The 18,711-nt window shown below is 36.4% G+C and overlaps 1 protein-coding gene across 3 annotated transcripts in view; it reads left to right on the top strand.

The window, feature by feature from the left end:
- The window catches only part of BRINP3 (BMP/retinoic acid inducible neural specific 3), a 524,991-nt gene that overhangs the window by 328,600 nt on the left and 177,680 nt on the right, over positions 1-18,711 (top strand). For all 3 annotated transcript variants that reach the window (XM_004706659.2, XM_045298252.1, XM_045298251.1), the window contains exon 6: positions 8,782-9,018. In XM_004706659.2, coding sequence (XP_004706716.1) covers positions 8,782-9,018 — 237 coding nt within the window. The remainder of the gene's footprint in view (positions 1-8,781; positions 9,019-18,711) is intronic.

Below are 18,711 nucleotides of genomic sequence, written 5' to 3'. Positions count from 1 at the left end.
TGCTCAGCTGGAAAAAGATGATGTTATCTGCCGTTATAAAAATGTATGTTCTTGTGAACCATATACAAGGCTGCCATGTGTTGGAAACAGCTCTTTGCCATTGAGATTTGTTTTGTTCTGCATTGAAATTATTATTTGTTTGTTCACGTGTGCTCTGAGTGTCGCATGTCAAACAAGGTGCCTCTAAGTAAAAGTGTAGCAGAGGTATTACAAGTCACCTCACCAATCTGCGTAGTGACCCTCGTTCATGCATTGGAGGTAGGGATGAGGGGCCATGGGGAGAGAAAGAAATCCCCAGAAATGGAGAAAGTGAATAATCCTTATGACAAACACATTGCTTTTCAAATAAGATGGTTCTTAATGTTTTATTTCTGTAAACTTGACAAGACACAGGCTACTTATTTGATAAATGATTTAATATTATGAATGATGGGTTATTATGCAAAAATGTTTCTTACTAAAATTTAGTAATATTGTTAATAAAACTATTTTATTCCCATGTATTAACTTATTGGAACATATTTCCTCAGTGTTTACATATGTATAAACAAAAATTAGGAAAATAATTCGTGCTCTCTCAAGTGTCCTAACAAAAAAGAGAGATAAAAACTAATTAGAGATAAAAAAAAACAAGTTATTCAACAATCCCATATGTTTTCAATAAGCAAATTAAATTTGGCTTTAAAAATGATTTGTTAATGTCCAAAATAAAAATTTAATTCTTTAGGTGGTTTATTCTCAAAATAGTAATAGTTAAATTCAAATATAATTTACTCTTAACATGTATATAAATTTCATTTTCTTAGATTTTATATTATTTGTATTCTTAAATTTATATCTATTAGGAGAAATACCAAAGAATTTTTGAAAAGTCCATGGAAATATGAAATAAAAACATTGAAACTTTTAAATGAAATTTTTTGAAGCATCTTGTATATAAATATTTCAATTTATTTATTTTTGCACATATTATAGATGATGAAGGAAAGGCATTATGAATAAAATATGCTATATTTTGAAACACTGTAAAATATGTACGGGGGATCGAATGAAAGCCTGACTCGAAGGAGGACCCACATAAACCTAACCTAAGACCCACTGCTCAGTCTGTAGCAATCCTAAAGGACCGGGTAGAACTGCCGGAGTCTTCAAGGCTCCTAACGCAGACAGCCTCGTCTGCTTCTATCCTCGTGACTCGGGTGTGTTTGAACCAAGTCCTAGGGTGAGCAGCCAGACTCTAACCCATTAAGGAACTAAGACTTCTTTTATTCACATACATACACAGAATGTTAAAGATGAACTTTAGTTCTACTTTACGCACAACTTTTAGATTACGTGCCTAAATCACTTTATAATCTATTTAGCACATAAAAATGTAATAAATGTGGTTCAATTCTTTTATTTAAATAAACATCTTTACAAATAAACATTGATATATCAGAAGTTTTCTACATTAAGTATATTTAGATATAATGAAAAAATTAGCTGACAACCACGTGGTATTCAGAGGAGTGCTTACTTTCCCCAAACAAATTATTTTAGAAATTAAACGTACACTGCACCAAGAATTCACCAAAAGTTAAATGAGTATATAAAAAGGTAATCAAAATAGATGTTGGTAAGCAAAATAGCTATGAAGTGGTCTAGTTAGTCACTTAAGTATTACAATTGAATATTGTTTTCTTGCTACAACCTCTTTTTGTGTTTAATTAAAATTGCTTAATAATTTTTTGGACGTTTCTCATCAATTTCATAAGCTCATTATTCTCATTCTGAAGTCCTTATGAAATGCATTTTAAGCTTTTCCCTCTTTACTTATATCTTTACATCCTGTTGTCTTTTCATTTTCCTGTGTTAATATTTTTTTTAACACTTCAATTTACTAGTTATCTCTATCTGAGTCTAGTCTACTAGTTAGTGGGGAAGTGAAATTTAAAGATATATAATGAAAAATGCTCATAAATGATTTGAAGCAACCACAAATATATCAACATGTATTAACAATTTATATTTTTATGTTTGTAGATTATCTATTTTGAGTTTTTTTAAATTTCCTGTTCTATGCAATGTGTCACTTAATTTTTTTTAAAACATTTTATTAGGGGCTCATACAACTCTTATCACAATCCATACACACAACAATTGCGTAAAGCGCATTTGTACTTCATTCTCAAAACATTTTCTCTCCACTTAAACTCCCGACATTAGGTTCTCATTTTTCCCCTCCCTCCCTACTCCCCCCTCCCTCATGAACCCTTGATAGTTTATAAATTGTTATTTTGTCATATCATGCCCTGTCCAATGTCTCCCCTCACCCCCTTTTCTGTTGTCTGTCCCCCAGGGAGGAGGTCACATATAGTCCCTTGTAATCGGTTCCCTCCTTCCTACCCACTCTCCCTCCACCCTCCCTGTTTTGCCACTCACACCACTGGTCCTGTAGGGCTCATCTGCCCTGGATTCCCTGTATTTTCAGTTCCTATCTGTAGCAGTATAACTCCTCTGGTCTAGCCAGACTTGCAAGGTCAAATTCTAGTCATGGTAGTGGGAGCGGGGAGGAAATATTTAGGAACTAGAGAAAAGTTGTATTTCTCAGCGTTGTTACATTAATTTTTGATCATATCATTGAAATTAATTTTTCCTAGAAGTTTTATAGCCTCTGTATCTTAATAAAGGAGCCCTGCTGGGTATGTGCTGGAATGCTAACCACAAAACTTGCAATTCAAGCCAACAAGCCAATTAAACACATAGAAATTTGATTGAAAAGCAGATAAGGCTGCCTGGTCCTGTAAAGATTGACAGCACTGAAATCCCAATGGGGTAGTTCTATTCTGTCCCATAAGGTCACGATGAGTCAATTCAATGGCAGTGGTTATAGTGGTTATATCTGAATAACCAGTGGCTAAATTATTATCATGTATTTTATTAGTTTCTTATATGCTTATTTTGTTTAATGAATTCAAGGTGCAGTGTGGGATAATTTCTAACATAATTTAAAATTCACAATGATGCTATCGTTCCTCACTGCCTGTTTGCCTTTGGCTCTATTAGGAAGTGGTACATTTGAACAGAGCTGTGAAATTAGCTTTCAGAACTTGTGGAGACAAAGTGTACTTAGTTGTTTTTGTTGTTGATAGTTTATTGTATTTATTTTATTATTTGTTTGTATTTTCCTCCTTGCATATGTACACCATAGCTTGTTAGAAACTTCAAGAGTTCCTGTTAACCTGGAAAAATCCTGAAGGAAAAAATTAGGTCCACTCTTTGTTGCAGAAAAATCCTGAAGGAAAAAAATTAGGTCCACTGTTTGTTGCAGCCCCTAATAATTTCCTTCTTGCATATATGTCTATAATTCTAACCACCTATTGACATTATGGTGATTTTCCATATATTTCCCATATTTTTGAGGAGTTACTTCTTTTGAGAGAGCAGATTTAAAATGAACTAGACCTCCAACCCGAGAACCCTCTAATATTTGTCTTGCCTTACCGGCTAGCTATCTCAGAAATCACGAAGGCTCAGACCTAAGTTCCTTAAACTTTGTTTCGGCATCATCTACATCTGCTCAAATTACAGCATCAGTATTTCTAAACTATTGTTTTTGTAGATTTTTAAAAATTCCCTGCAGCTCCTATTGGTACTCTGAATTGTGTGCAAAGTAATTCAAGCTATGTCTCTAGGTATCATTTATAAGAGCGATGCAGTTCTGAAAGTCTAAAGTTCTGTATGATCCATCCCGGGACCTCATTTCCCCAAAGTTTTATTTTTAGTGCAATTGTACAGAATGTCTGTTCCCAACTTTGAATTTTCAATACTATCAATATTATATATTTATATCTTTATAACAGAAACGTTTATGTGTCTTTTCTTGCCACCAATCGATTCTGTGCAAATTACTTATCCAAACTTCTCTTTTTCTGCAAAAGCACTCTCATCCTCCAGGTGGGAAGTTGCAATGAAGTCATTTATCTTATGACTTTGTTAAGATTATTTGATATGGGGAATTCCCTTAAAATTAAATTTGCAATATATCAGGGGGGTTGGTATACCTGCTCCATACACAATTTATATGGAGTCCTGGATCTCATTAGGATAGGTACAGTTATTCAATCTTTTTAGCAATAAAATTGGATCTTCATATGAAGACATGTAGATGTATGTACTAATTGAAATATACATTAATGAGAAGCACAGTTGAATGCACACTAATGTGATAATCAATAGGACTAGGAGAGATTTAAGAATTCATCTTTATCATGTTATCCTTATGCCATTTGACACAGTTCATCTGCCTTACAGCAAAAAAAGTACCATCTAATAGATTACCAGTCCTCTTCGTCTATAACATTAAATGTTTGTCCATCACCATTTTCCTAGTTTTCTGACTGCCATTGAGTACATTCTGAACCATTTGCAGCCCTTTAAGACAGACTGTTACTACTCCTGTATGTTAGTAAGCCTCTGTGTTACCTTAATTGTTATTCTCTATTTTACTTTTTTGGGTTCTAGTATCCATTGCAATGGCCAAACAGAATGCAAAGACATAATTCATTATTAAGGAAGTTGACAGGTTTCAATGCCAGTGGAAATGCTCAGCATTGAGTTGTTAACCAGGACATTTTATAAACTGTTTCAAGGTCCACTAATAAATGTCCAAAAGGGTATCCGACTCTGCTACAAGCCTCAACCCAACGGCATTCAGCTCAAATTCTGTGGGTCAGCAATCCAGCTCCCTGAATGAACTGACCAGACACCCCACTCCAGTAAGCTTCAGTCCAAAGGCACTTAGTTCCACTGCTGTGGGTCAGTAAGCCCAACTCCCCTGATTGAGAGCACCCTATCTTGCAAGCCAGCCTCCTGAACAAATACATTCAGATTCGCTTGCTGCATGGGTTGGGGAATCCATCACTCAGTTCCATGCTCTGGCTCCTAGTTCTGCTGCTGCTCCTCTGGTGTTAAAGCGGACTTCTGTATCCAGGAAGTTCACTGGACAGGAATCTCCGATCCAGATGATGGGCTCCATACTGGCTATTGCTGGTAATGAGATAAATCCTGCTTCTCAGAGGAATCATTTTATACACAGCAGGATGGCATTCCTGGGAATCCTGTTCACAATTCCTCACAGGTGAATCTCATCAATATCCCCCCCCACCACCCTTTCTAACCAGACCTTTAGAATAAGGTCGTTTGGTGGACGTTAGAGGCTTTGATTAGAAGGGCTGCATTAAATAATCAACTGCTGCTGCAGTCTTAGATTTCTGAGGAGTGACTGGTGGTTTTGAACTGATGATTGTGTAGTTAGCAGTCCAATGTGTAACCAGCTATGCTACCAGTTCTCTTAGTTTGGATCTCTCTGATCTTCTGGGGCAACAAACTCCCTTCCTTTGCACCTTCTACTTTGAGCAGGTATCACTCACAGTACCCTACTAAGATAAGTCAAAAGCCTTGCTAGGTCTGAAGCTTATGCATGCATGGATTTATCCAATGCAAAAAAGTGTTTGAAGATGGCTCTGAGCTCAGTGGATGGCTGAAGTTAGATTATCTCAATAATACACTTGCTTAGTTTCCTCATGCCTTCAAAATAGTCAATATTTTTTGTCAAAGAAAAAATATTTTGATATCAAGGCTAAATTAATATGTAACAAGTGTACATATTCAAAAATCATTGTAGCTTTGCAACAGTTTATGGGATTACTAGGCTATATAAAACAACAGTTTTTGGGTGGACTAAGTATTTTAAGGAAGATTGAGAAGACTTGATTGAGCAGATTGAGAAGTTGGGATCTGTCTTTCGTCAATGTTTTAAAGCTGAGCTAACATTTTAGCTTCAGGAAGGTTTTGGCTGGATAGTTACCAAAATCTTTTCATGAAGATGATCCAGCGCAAAGAGCTAATCTTTCCATCAGTCCTTTAAGCAAGTTCAAAGCTTATGAAGATAAGTCTGTGAAATTAATTGTAATGATTGCTACGTCTTGAATTTACAAATCTGATACAGAGAGCAATGTCCAATTCAAAAGAGTGGCTTCCAAAGGGATATCTGCTTGGTCAGTGAAATGCAAAGCAGGAAGACCAGCTCAGAAGGTTATGGCAGTGTTTTTTTTTTAGGATTCCAAACGTGTAACCTTGATTTATTTTCTTGACAACACAGGATGATCATTGGGGCTAATTATAAAGAAGTTTTAAGAATATTGAAAATACCGATTGCTAGGAAAGGACCAGGAAAGTTGCACTGCAGGTTTTTTTCCATAATGATAATGTACTTGCTCATTCTTGTCAAGTCTCAGGGTATGGCATATGAGAATGTCGTTGGGAAACCTTACCTCTTCTACCCTATATCCCTGATTATTACCCTTCATATTTCTTTGTGTTTTCAAAACTCAAAGAAACCCAAACTGCCATTTTAACATGATATTAATCAAAGAGTATAACATTTTGTGGGTTGATTTAATGATATGAAAATACCACCATCATAAAGATTTAGACCTAGTAGGAAGATAGTTTCTCATTGTTTTTTTGTTTGTTTGTTTAATAAAGATTTCTATGATTTTGTCTTAATACTTACTCATGCATACTTTAAAGCCATCAATTTTTAAATTCTAGTGAATGATTTTCATGTAGTTCACAGAGATAGGACCTCCAATCACTTTCCTCCAATGTTGTCATCATTCTGAGGTTAATGGGAAGTAGCTGTAATGACTCAGGATATTGGTCTTCGATCAGGACAGTTCTTGTGTGTGTCCATAGACAGGCCTCTGCTGGGTTCTGGCTGCTGCCTTGCTTTGGCAAGTGTTACAGCTCTTTAGTTTTAAAACACGTGCAGAAATGTGTTACTCCCCTAGGAAACCTGAAGGTACTTTGTGGTCTAGCCCAGGGATTGGGGACTCAGGGCAGCTGTCTGCAGGTTCTGTGTCACTGCTGTCTGTGCTGCTGCTGTGCGTGCCATGGCCATCTTTGCCATGGCAACCTCCTGTGTGACTACGCTCTTTACTGTTACAGCTCTCCAGTGTACAACTCTCAGTCTCCTGGATCCAGGCAGTCTCATCACAGGGACCCGAAGGGCATTCTCTGTGCTGTCTCTTTTGTTGATGGTAGTGAGGTCTGCCCTCCTGAAACCCGTGACTTTGGCTGTTTTTTTAAAATCTGGTCTAAACTCACTACCATCAAGCTAATTGTATCCCGTAATAACTCTGCAGGACAAGGTTGAATTTCCTTTGTGGGTTTCTAAGACTGTAACGCTTTACAGGAGTAGAAAGCCGTGTCTTTCTACACAGAGAAGCAGGCAGTTTTGAACTGCTGAATTTGTGTTTAAGGTACCAACATGTAAACACTACAGCACTAGGGCTCATGTATCTTATTTGTATAACTATTTTTTTTCTAACCAACTCAACAATTGCATGCATTTAGCCTATGAACCTGGAAACAATACTATCAGTCACTAGTTTTCCAACATACCCAACACTTTATTTGTGTGTAATTTTGTTAATATATAATTTCTGTATGAACAGTTTATTTTTCAAGTTAAAAACTATCTCTGTGTTAAACAATGTTCAAGTGCTATATTTTTCATGTCAGCTCAGCCCTATACTTTGAGAATTATGCATACTGTGCAAGTTATTAAGTATAGTTAACAATATAACTTCTTTTATTTCAAACACACACACACACACACACACACACACACACACACACACACACACAGCCCTGGCTGTGTAGTGGTTAAGCATTGGACTGCAATCTGCCTGGTTGGCAGTTCAAAACCACCAGCAGTTCCTCAGGAGAAAGACTGGGCTTTCTACTATAAACAGTTATAGTCTCTGAAACCAAGAATAGGTCACTATGAGTCAGCATTGATGCCCTGGCAGTGAGATTTGGGGGTTTGGGTTTTTTTTTTGTATTTATACATCTTGCAAGTACCTTAAGAACAAGAACTACACTTTTGTTTTCTATATATCTTACATAATAAATAGCAATTCTCTATCAAATGGAAAGATTTGATAAATATTTCTATTGTACTTGAAATGAACTGTATCTATGTTGGCTAACTATTTGGGGGATTGTTTGGGGAAAGAATGGGATACATGGCTTTAATTTGTAAGATATTGGCAAAGACACTTGTATATCCTTCCTAAGTTTTTTTTCCTTTAGCTGATTTCACAAAAAGTAGTTGAAAAGTTTGATTTTTATTTAGGAAAATAAGTTGTCATAAATTTTTTAATTAAATTTACTTTAAATGGTAATTTGCAAGATCAGCAGTTTGCCTCTATCAGCAAATTGGCTTTGTGTGGGGGAGAAAGGTGAGGCTTTTTGCTCCCATAATGATTGATTGCAGCCTGGGGAACCCCAAGGAGCAGTCAAGAGCCTGACCCATATGGTCGCTATGATTCAAAATTGACTCAGTGGGAGCGGCTTACTTGCATAGTTCTCTTTCATTTTTTGGATGTACTTTGAAATGCGGAAATGCAAACTATACACATTTTCCTAAATAACACAAACCCGGAGAAATCTCCAAATATTATTTTAACACTGTACTTTCTTTTCATTTTAATAGTCGCCTTAAGACATAGTAACTTTATCCAATGCATATAGTGCATAGAGTCAGCACATATTGAAAAAAGATTTGCAATTGTTTTCAAACTTAGATGGTTTTCTAATGATAATTTAAAAATATGCATATGTTCATGTTTAAATATTATTAAACATTTAAACATTTTGTTATGGTAAATAAGTATGTAACATTTTTTCTTGAAAGATACACTAATTTGCTCCCTCTCGTTGCTCTCTAAGGGCTTCAGGTTCTCCTCCCAGACTATCTACAGGAGCGTTTTGTGCAAGCAGCTCTAAGCTACATTGCTTGTAATTCGGAAGGAGAGTTTATCTGCAAGGACAATGATTGCTGGTGTCACTGTGGCCCCAGATTTCCAGAATGCAACTGCCCCTCCATGGATATTCAAGCCATGGAAGAAAATCTTCTTCGAATAACTGAAACTTGGAAAGCTTATAACAGTGACTTTGAAGATTCAGGTAAGACATTTAAGTTTTGACTTGTATTGGAAAAACTGTTTTACTTTCGTGGGGAAGCAAACAAACAATGTTTTCCATTGCATCATTTACATTTTAAATCAGCCTTCACATTTTTTCATTATTACTGGTTATTCAGTACTTTACTCTGTGCATATATGGTGCTTTCTTTATTTTGGGGTGCTTAAGGCATTAGAATATGGGCTGCTTTTGAGCATTTATATTAATCATTTATATAAAAAGATTGTGCTTTTTTAATACAAGCACCATGTGAGACCATCTGAGACCTCTGAAATATTCAAACACTTCCACATCTTTATCCTTTAGAGGCTTGGTAAATTCAAACCATACATTTAGATTCACAGCCAATGCTTTGACTGCTGTGCCACCAAGAATCCTTAAATGATAGTTAATAATAGTTTTCAATTTTAGTAATTTATATAGATATATAAATTACTAAATTTATATTATATTATATATATATATATATATTGGGAAAACATGTCTAGAATCAGAAGCTCTATCACTTTGCCATTGTTAGAAAACCTCATTAATTTTTATTCTTAGGCTCTTCTGTTAGATATTTCCCAATTAAATACTCAGAAATTATGTATTAACTGTTAATATTAAATCATCTGACATGTGCTGTTCATAAAGAACCATCTGTTACTTAAAAATACCATGGAATATTGTATTTTAGACAAATATCAAAGTTTTGTAATTTTCTCAGCCTAACTTAAACAAGCCAATATCACAATGTGTGATCAGTTATATCAATGAATCCTGATTCCTAATTTGGGGGACTTACTTAAATAGGCTGTTGTTCTATTTTTCCAAGAAAAAAATCACCTGAAAGGACATCTGGGACTTTGTTTCCAGGAAGGATTAATTCAGTGGCAAAACACATGATGAACAGTTAGAAGAATATATATTCATTGTGAATATATATTCTTGTGAACACACACACACACACACACGCGCGCGCGCGCGAAAATTTATAAGATGAAGTCTTGCCATCCTTGCCTCTAAAGAGCACTCTGGCCTTATTTCTTCCAATATAGATCAGTTTATCCTTTTAGCAGTTCATGGTACTTTCAATATTCTTCTCTAGCACCAACATCGAAATGCATCCATTCTTCTATGGCAGTCTTTATTGAATGTCCAACATTCACCTGCATATGATGCAATGGAGAATACCATGGCTTGGATCAGGTATACTTTGTTCTTCAAAGTAAAAATCTTTGGTCTTCAATGCTCTAAAGAAGTCTTCTGCAGCAGATTTATCTAATACAAAGTGTCTTTTGATCTCTTGATTGCTGCTGCTTCCATAAACATTGATTGTATCCAAGCAAGTCAAAATTCTTGACAACTTCTAAAATTCCTCCATTTATCATGATGTTACCTATTGGTCCAGATGTGAGGATTTTGATATCCTTTTATTGAACTATAATCCATACTGAAGGCTTGATATTCATCAGCAAGTGTGAGATAGTTAAAGTTTATTGTGCCAACCTAGCCAATAAATACATGTGGGGTTAATTGAAGGACAGAGAGATAAATGACTTGGTGAGCCTTGCCTTTCTAGTTCTTGGATCTCTTGCTTTCTGATGGTCAGACCAGGGTGCAGCTGCCTTACTCTGTTCCCTGCATCAGCTGGCAAGGATCACTTCCTGCAAGACATCCCCAGGAGAAGCCGTATGGACCTACCCTGATGCAGCCCTGGGTGCTGGAGCAGCCGGTGGAGACCCCTGCTAGCGCTGAGATGCTTACATGTTCACTGATTCAGCTTTCCTCCTGCAGTCGGCATCATAGTGTGTGTTTTGTGAGATGGAGGAGGACTTTGTGGATTGGTGTCGGACATATAGGCTAATGTTGGACTTGTGGGCTTGGGCAGCACTGGGTTGGGATGTTTTCTTGATGTGCACTTAACCTTTATATAAAACTCTCTCTTATACATGAGTTTCTATGGATTTGTTTCCCTAAAGTACCCAGCCTGACACAAAATACTTTCAAGTTCTCCTCACTTTCAGCAAGCAAAGTTGTGTCATATGCACACTGCAGGTTGTTAATAAGTCTTTCTCCAATCCTGATGCCACACTCTTCTTCATATAATCCAACTTCGCGGGTGATTTGCTCAGCATACAGTTTGCACAAGTATGGTGAGAGGATACAGTCCTGAAAAATGCCTTTCCTGATTTTAAACCATGCAGTATTACTTCATTCTGTTTGCACCACTGCCCCTTAATCCATGCACAAGTTCCAAACATGCACAATGAAGTGTTCTGGATCCCCAATCTTCTCAAGGTTATCCACTATTTATTATGGTGCACACAGTCAAAAGTGCCTTTGTATTGTCAATGAAACACAAACAAACATCTTTCTGGTATATGCTGCTGTTAGCTATATACATATACAATACACATATAATTTATATAGCACGCAAATGTACACACATGAATGTGTATGTATATATGTGTATACATATATATACATCGCAATATATATGATTTTAAAAAGATATTTAAAGCATGGAAGTAACAAAATGCAAATGGACCATATATCCTGGTAGAAGATTCTGCTGGGGATTGGGGAAATCTGTAATTTTAGTGGCTTTTTGTTTCTGTAGCCAATTGCCAAAAGTAGGTTTGCTGGGCACGGTCATGTGTCTAGTCAGAGGATGGTTGGTAAAGGAAAAATAATCCAGCCACATATTTAATGGTTGAACTGTCTGGTGATGTACAACCTTTAAACTCAATAAATCTATACAAGATTTTTCTAACACACCTAATATACTGAATTTTAAGTTGTGCTGAATTCTAAAGCAGTAGGTCAAAACATTTTGAAAGTGCAATGAAGCTTATCACATATTTTCCATGCTTAGGAAATAAACATCCACCAGGGGGAGAGACTTTAAACAAAACAGGAAGGTGTGAAGAACCCCAGAGGGAATGAAGAATTAACATTATATTTCCACAGCTGTTTTTCTGGGGACAACCTATCAATTCAAGGTGGAGATAATGGCTGAGAATCTAGGATTGTCGTTAGGACCCTTTGAGTAAGTCTTGAATCATAAGGACCCTATCTAACACACAGCATTGTCTGGTCCTGTGGCATCCTCAGCATCTTTGAATGTTTGGGCAAGAGTGGTCCTTGATCTGGTTGCAGATATCTCTGTTGGTGCTGACTTTGCCAGTGTGATTTCTTTCTACAGGTACCACTCTCGACTGGTCAATTGGCCCCTGAAAGACACTGCTCCTCTGACTCGTTGCCGTTACATCCATGCTGACCCATAGTGGCCTCATAGGGCAGAGGAAACTGTACAGACTTAGAGCAGTAGAAAGATGTAGGTGGTTTGGAACTCTTCTCCTTGGAGTTAGCAACCCAAACACATAACACATCATAACATTTCTAGGACCCAGAAACCAGAATATGTTTTCATATTTATAGTAGATGGAAATGATTACATTGAAATGATTACAATGATTACAGTAGATTAAAAGGATTCCATATGCATGGCCTGTCTCCTTTTATTGCAGAATTGGCTTATGACTGTCAGTTACCTTAATTCTAAGTATTTTGAATGTAAGGTAGAACACAGCTTATTTTATTTATTTCAGACTGACAAAACAGAAGTGCTATGTATAAATGTCCTTCTTACAGGTTTCTGATAGGAATTCCTAAATTTCATGTACCGTCGACAGTAATGTGAGAATCTTCATCTACATGGCAGGAATCTAAATCTACTTGGACTTGGAACAAATTAGATTGAGATGGAATCAGATTTTTGGCTACATTCAAGTGTTTAATTCAACTTAACTTTTGGTGTTTAAAAATAATAATAATTGCAAAGCCCTGACTTATTTAAAAAAAAATTTTTGAAATTAAGAAAAACGTGACTTTTTGTTATTTTGTTCAAAAAGCATTATTCCCTTAAATATAGGACATTCTTCCTTAACAACAAATAACACAAACAGTATCTGACTGTGTACAGCAACAATACTGAATTGAAAACACTTTAATCACATACAAATGAAAGAATAAGTTATTATAAATTCTATTAAGTAAGGATGACTTTTTGTCAATATATTTCTTTTCTGTGTTTCTGTTTTCACCAAATATAAATTAATCAATAAATCACATTAGTGTAGAATAACTAATTTTTATGTTTATATTTTATTCATTTTGTCCTATGATAGACAAAACTTGTGAAATACACCTGTTACAAAATGCACAAAAGAAATAAGTAAAGAGAGTTTGAAAGGATTTCAAAATAGAATCCATTTATGTTTTCATATTTTGCAGCCAGAAAAAAAAATCTGCTGTAAGAATGCTATTTAAATGTATCTATTTATTCCCCAAAGTAGCGCAGGTGGTGTAGTGATTATGTGTTGTGCTGATGTCAACAGTTTGCTCCTACCAACCACTCTTGGGAAAAAGATGAGACTCTCCTCCCATAAACAGTTACAGGCTCAGAACCCCACAAGGGTGCTCTGTTCTGTCTATAGGGTCCTAAGGAATTAGATGCAACTCCTACCAGTGAGTTTGCTAATTTATTCCCTACTTTTATATTTAATTTTATATATAATTTTAAATAAAAATTCATATTCTTAATATAATATAATAATGAATTGAATGTAACACTAATTTAAGTGATGGGAAAAATATATAGGATAAATATGTACCAAAAAACCCACTGCTATCCAATAAATTTCTATTCATAGCATACATATAAATGTCTCCAGGATTGTAAGTCTTTATGGCAGCATATACCTTAGTCTAGCCTAGAGCACATTTAGGGCTCCACACAGGAAAGTCTAAAAGCAAAAAAAGAAAAACCATGAACACTTTCATAATAGAGAACAGAAAACCCCAACCCACTGCTATAGAGTTGATTCTGACTTATAATAGGACAGAGTGAAACTATGCCGCAGTCCTTCTGAGCTTCGAATCTGTAAGGAAGTTGACTGCCTCATCTTCCTGTCTTGGAGTGGCTGGTGTGTTTGAACTGCCCACCTTTCACTTAGGCTTACCCCACTCTTAACTCTTAACCTGCTGGACCACCAGATCCTCTCCCCAAACAGCAGCACGATTCACACAAAAACTATAATATTTTTTATACAAATCACCAATGTTGTTGCCAGTTAATGATAACCTCTACAAATTGATGGATCAAATAATCTTGTTTTATTAAAAAATGTAAGCCCTTGTAGTTTTACGGATATAATTACATGATTACTACTAATTAAACAAAGATTTACCAAAATTACCAGAAATAATGTAGGAGCACTAAATAATTGGTAATGCGTGTTTTATTTCCCCCACATACATTACTATATTATTTTTAACATTTCCTGGATGAATGTGATGCTTAATTATTTAAGTTATAACTATGAAATATGATTATATACTTGCAAGTACCAGTTTGTAAGATATAAAAGAGGTTTTGGCATATATAAAGCTAAAATAATGTAGAAAACTTAAAATAAGACATTTTTATTTGGAAAAACTGTTATCACTCAATGTATAGAAAATCTGATGCATTTTATAGCCTACCATCATATATCTTTATTAGGCTCATTGGTGAATGGAAGGATATTTATTTGATGATTTAAGAATTGTAGCAGGAGGTTATTTGATAATGAAAATTATTGAAATTATACTTTTAGAATATTTTCTCCATTTGATCTTTCATCTGAAAATCAATACACTTCAGAATTCTGTTAAGTTAAAATGCTTGAATGTAATAGTATTATAAAGGTCATAGATGTATTTGATTTACAATTGAGATTAAGTGAAGTGTTTAACACATCAGTTCTATCCATATTCTTTGTAACCCCCACTCAGTAAATGAGTGGACACATATTAATTCTGTTTGGAGGACTCTGACTCGGGGATGGGAACGTTTTGCTAGGGCACTGGGCTTAAAAGGAAGCCAACCCAAACACAGAGAGAGAGAACCGGAAGGATGTTAGGAAAGAACCACCAGTGAAAGACATGAGTGTTCCCCTGTCTGAAACGAGGCGACGGAGGCACCGGAAGCCACCGCACCAAGAGCAGTAGCACTGCGACGTGAGGCAGAGTGGTGGGCGCCCTGACTCATACAAGGAACCAGATGTCAAGAGATCAAAAGTTTGAGAGACCAAGGATCCAAGAGAGACATGCCTGAGAAGAGGCGTTGTGAACGAAAGCACTGTATACTTAATACTGTGTTACCTGCTAGGTTCCCCAACAACCCTCGTAATCACGAGCATTGCATGTGGGTTCTTGGTGGCCACTGCAACAACTCATTAAACCTAGCAGAGAAGCTGAGGGAGGCGGTGTCAGAATAGGGTGAAGAAGGACGGAGTGGAAAAGCATGGCCGACCTTTGCCTTGTGCAGTCTGAGATCATATGTGACCCCCACACCATTTTCTCAAGAATATTAAAAAAATTAATGCTCTATTTCCACATGAATATGTAGACCAATTTTTCTAAAAGTGAGAAATACTTGAAATGGGTGCTGGAATGATCCAGAGGGGAAGATGAGAGGATAGAAATGCAAACATCTATATTTATCCAGGATTATGGAGCATAATATAATTTTTTTTTTGTCAGGGGATATTGATTTTTTTTCTGAAAGAGGGTAGTAAGAAAACAATTTTTAATTCTCTCAAAAACAGTTTCTTCTTTAGCCAATGCATCATCACTAATTTACAGGGGGGGGGGGGCGGAATAGAATCAGTATAGATGAATGAAATATTTCAATTGTAACTAAAATAGTAGTCTACATGATACAATATTTTAATACAGTCTAATGTTTGTGGTTCAGTGTAACTTCTCATTCCATGATAACAGCATACCCTAGATTTTCTTTGAGGCATTCCTGTTGCCAGGCTTTGCAGTGAAAACTACATGGTATTGTGCTTGTAGGAACTGATCTAAAGGGACTGCTCCCATGGTTAAATACACCAGTTTAGGAGACTTGAAACATTGCATTAATAAGACAAAGGAAAATATTTCTTAAGAGAACTTTGAGGGAACATGGAGATGAACCCTTATTTTTCTACAAAAGCGAACGAGATACATTTGCTTTTCTTCTTAGATTTGAACAGAGAGCATTGTCATAAGCACACTAGAGAGTTATCTTACAATCACAATAGCTTATTGGATTGTGCAAGATAAAAATATGCCCTTTGGTTATATCTTTGTGTTGTTGAATATTATCTTGGGCAAGTGAACTTTAATTCTAGAACTTTGATTAGGGAGTCAATATAAGTCCTTCCCTAATTGGCCAGTTCAAAGTGGCGTATCATTCCAGACAATCTAGGTAAAGCTTCAGTGATACAAACAAACAAAACCGAAACTATGTTTGTATTATGATAGGAATTTTTTTCTTCCTCTTTAGTTTATTAAATACTGCTTATGGGTTCTATTACATGTCTCCTTCGTACGGTGTGTAGACAGACTTCAATTAAATTGTAGTTTCTTAGCAGAATGGAGGAATGTTTTAGGCTGGGGAAAACCCAATGACATAACCCAGACCCCACTGACATCAAGTCAGTTTGATTCATAGTAAACCTACAGGACAGAGTAGAATTGGTCCTCTAGGTCTCTGAAAATTAAATCTTTATGAGCATAAAGTTTAGGAGGACTGGCAGACCTTGTGATTATTAGTTCAATGTGTAACCCATTATGCCATCAGAACTTCTTCAGTGAAGCTTATATTTGTATATATAAATATATAGAAATTTATATTAAGAAAAAGACATATAATTGCAGAAGTTGGCAAGTTCTAAGTCAGGGCAAATTGCAAGTCCAAGGGTCACATGTTAGACTGGAGATTTCACTGCTGATATGTAGTAAATGGGGGCTGATGAACTCAAGATTGACAGGAAGACTATAGGCTTGTGGTTGCAGAGGTCAAAGAACCCAAGATAGCCAGGTAAGTTGGCAGGCTGCTGACAACTCGCAGAATGGGCAGGCAAAACAATAGCTGCTAACTCAAGTTCAATGAAACAGAGGTCAGAGGACAAGCCAGATACAGGAACGAGACCCACCAAGCAAAAGGGTCCATTTATATTGGAAACAGGCCATTCCACTGAGGAAATTTCCTTTCAATTGATTGTATCAGGGTTGTGATCTAAATAAATCTGTTGCTTAATGTGTTAGTCTGCGTACTTTAGAGAAACAAATCCACAGAAACTCATGTATAAGAGAGAGTTTTATAAAAAGGGTAAGTGTGCATCAAGAAAACACCACAACCAAATACTGCCCAAACCCACAAGTCCAACATTAACCCATTAACCTATATGTCCAACACCAATCTACAAACTCCTCCTTCATCTCACAAAACACACGTCATGATGCCGACTGCAGGAGGAAAGCATAGTCAGTGAACGTGTAAGCATTTCAGCGCTGGCAGGGGTCTCCACATGGCTGCTCCAGCACCCAGGGCTGCACTGGGGTAGGTCCATGTAGCTTCTCCTTGGGGATGTCTTGCAGGAAGTCAGCCTTGCCAGCTGAAGCAGGGAACTGGCTAAGGCAGCTACACCCTGATCCAACCATCACAAAGCAAGAGGCCTGAGAACTCAAAAGGCAAGGCTCACTGAGTCATTTATGCCCCCCACCCTTCAATTAACCCCACATGTGCTTATTGGCCAGGTTGGCACAATAAACTACCTCACTTACCACTCTAATCATCTAATCAATAGGGTACTGATAGATCTCATTATAGAAGTAATTATATTTTGTTATACATACATTGCTGCATCATAGCATCTAGGATTTCTTAACTTAATAGTTAAGATTGTCAAATTGAAATACAATTTTAAAAATCAAACACACAGGCACTCTCACACACACATTTACTGCCATCTAATCAATACGGACTCATAGCAAACCTTCCTGTGGGTTTCAGAGACTGTAACTGTTTACAAGAGCAGAAAGCCAGTCTTTCTCCCACTGAGCAGTTGGTGGTTTCTCACTGCTGACCATGATGATCTCAGTCCAACTCATAATCACTACACTGCTAGGACTCTTTAGCTATCACAGGGCGGCAAACTGATTTAGTGATATAATTTTTTTCCCCTGTGCTTGTAATCTCAGTTTTATTCTCCTGTCAATATACCTCATGTGTAGCTATGATGCTGAACAAGTTTTGACAGATCTTCCAGACTAAAATGGACATATAAGGAAGGTCTAAAGATTTGTTTTCCAATAAAGACTCTATGGATCACAAATATATATATATATTACACAATATATAATATGAAAGGCTTTAGATCATGCAGCATTCAGAGCACATATTAAAACAACAATATGACAGAAAGAAAGTATATGGTACAGTATGCATGTACTAAGTTAATCTCTGAAAGTATCACATACATGCCTGCTGAAAATTTCAGAGACCTAAGCAAAGTGAGAATACCTACATTTGAGGACAGCACAGAGTGCATTCATTGCCATTTTACTGAAAAGAGAGGCTACATATTTGTGAAATTCCCTAATACCCTGGAACTCACTGCCATGGTAACTAGATACACTTTTTATCTCTTCTCATGGGCAGAATGCACTTACCTTGACTACACAAGAAAGAAAAATTATTGTTCAATACTAAGTCCAGCTCAAAGGTACTTGGTGACCTTGTCAACATATTTATCTGTGGTTACTTTATCTAGAGATAAATGAATAAGCAATCATTATTTATACAAGGCATTC

Source organism: Echinops telfairi, unplaced genomic scaffold, assembly GCF_000313985.2.
Source record: "Echinops telfairi isolate 266 unplaced genomic scaffold, ASM31398v2 ScPeMD7_7424;HRSCAF=8462, whole genome shotgun sequence".
Classification (NCBI taxonomy): domain Eukaryota; kingdom Metazoa; phylum Chordata; class Mammalia; order Afrosoricida; family Tenrecidae; genus Echinops; species Echinops telfairi.
This window is presented reverse-complemented; position numbering and strand designations above follow the sequence as displayed.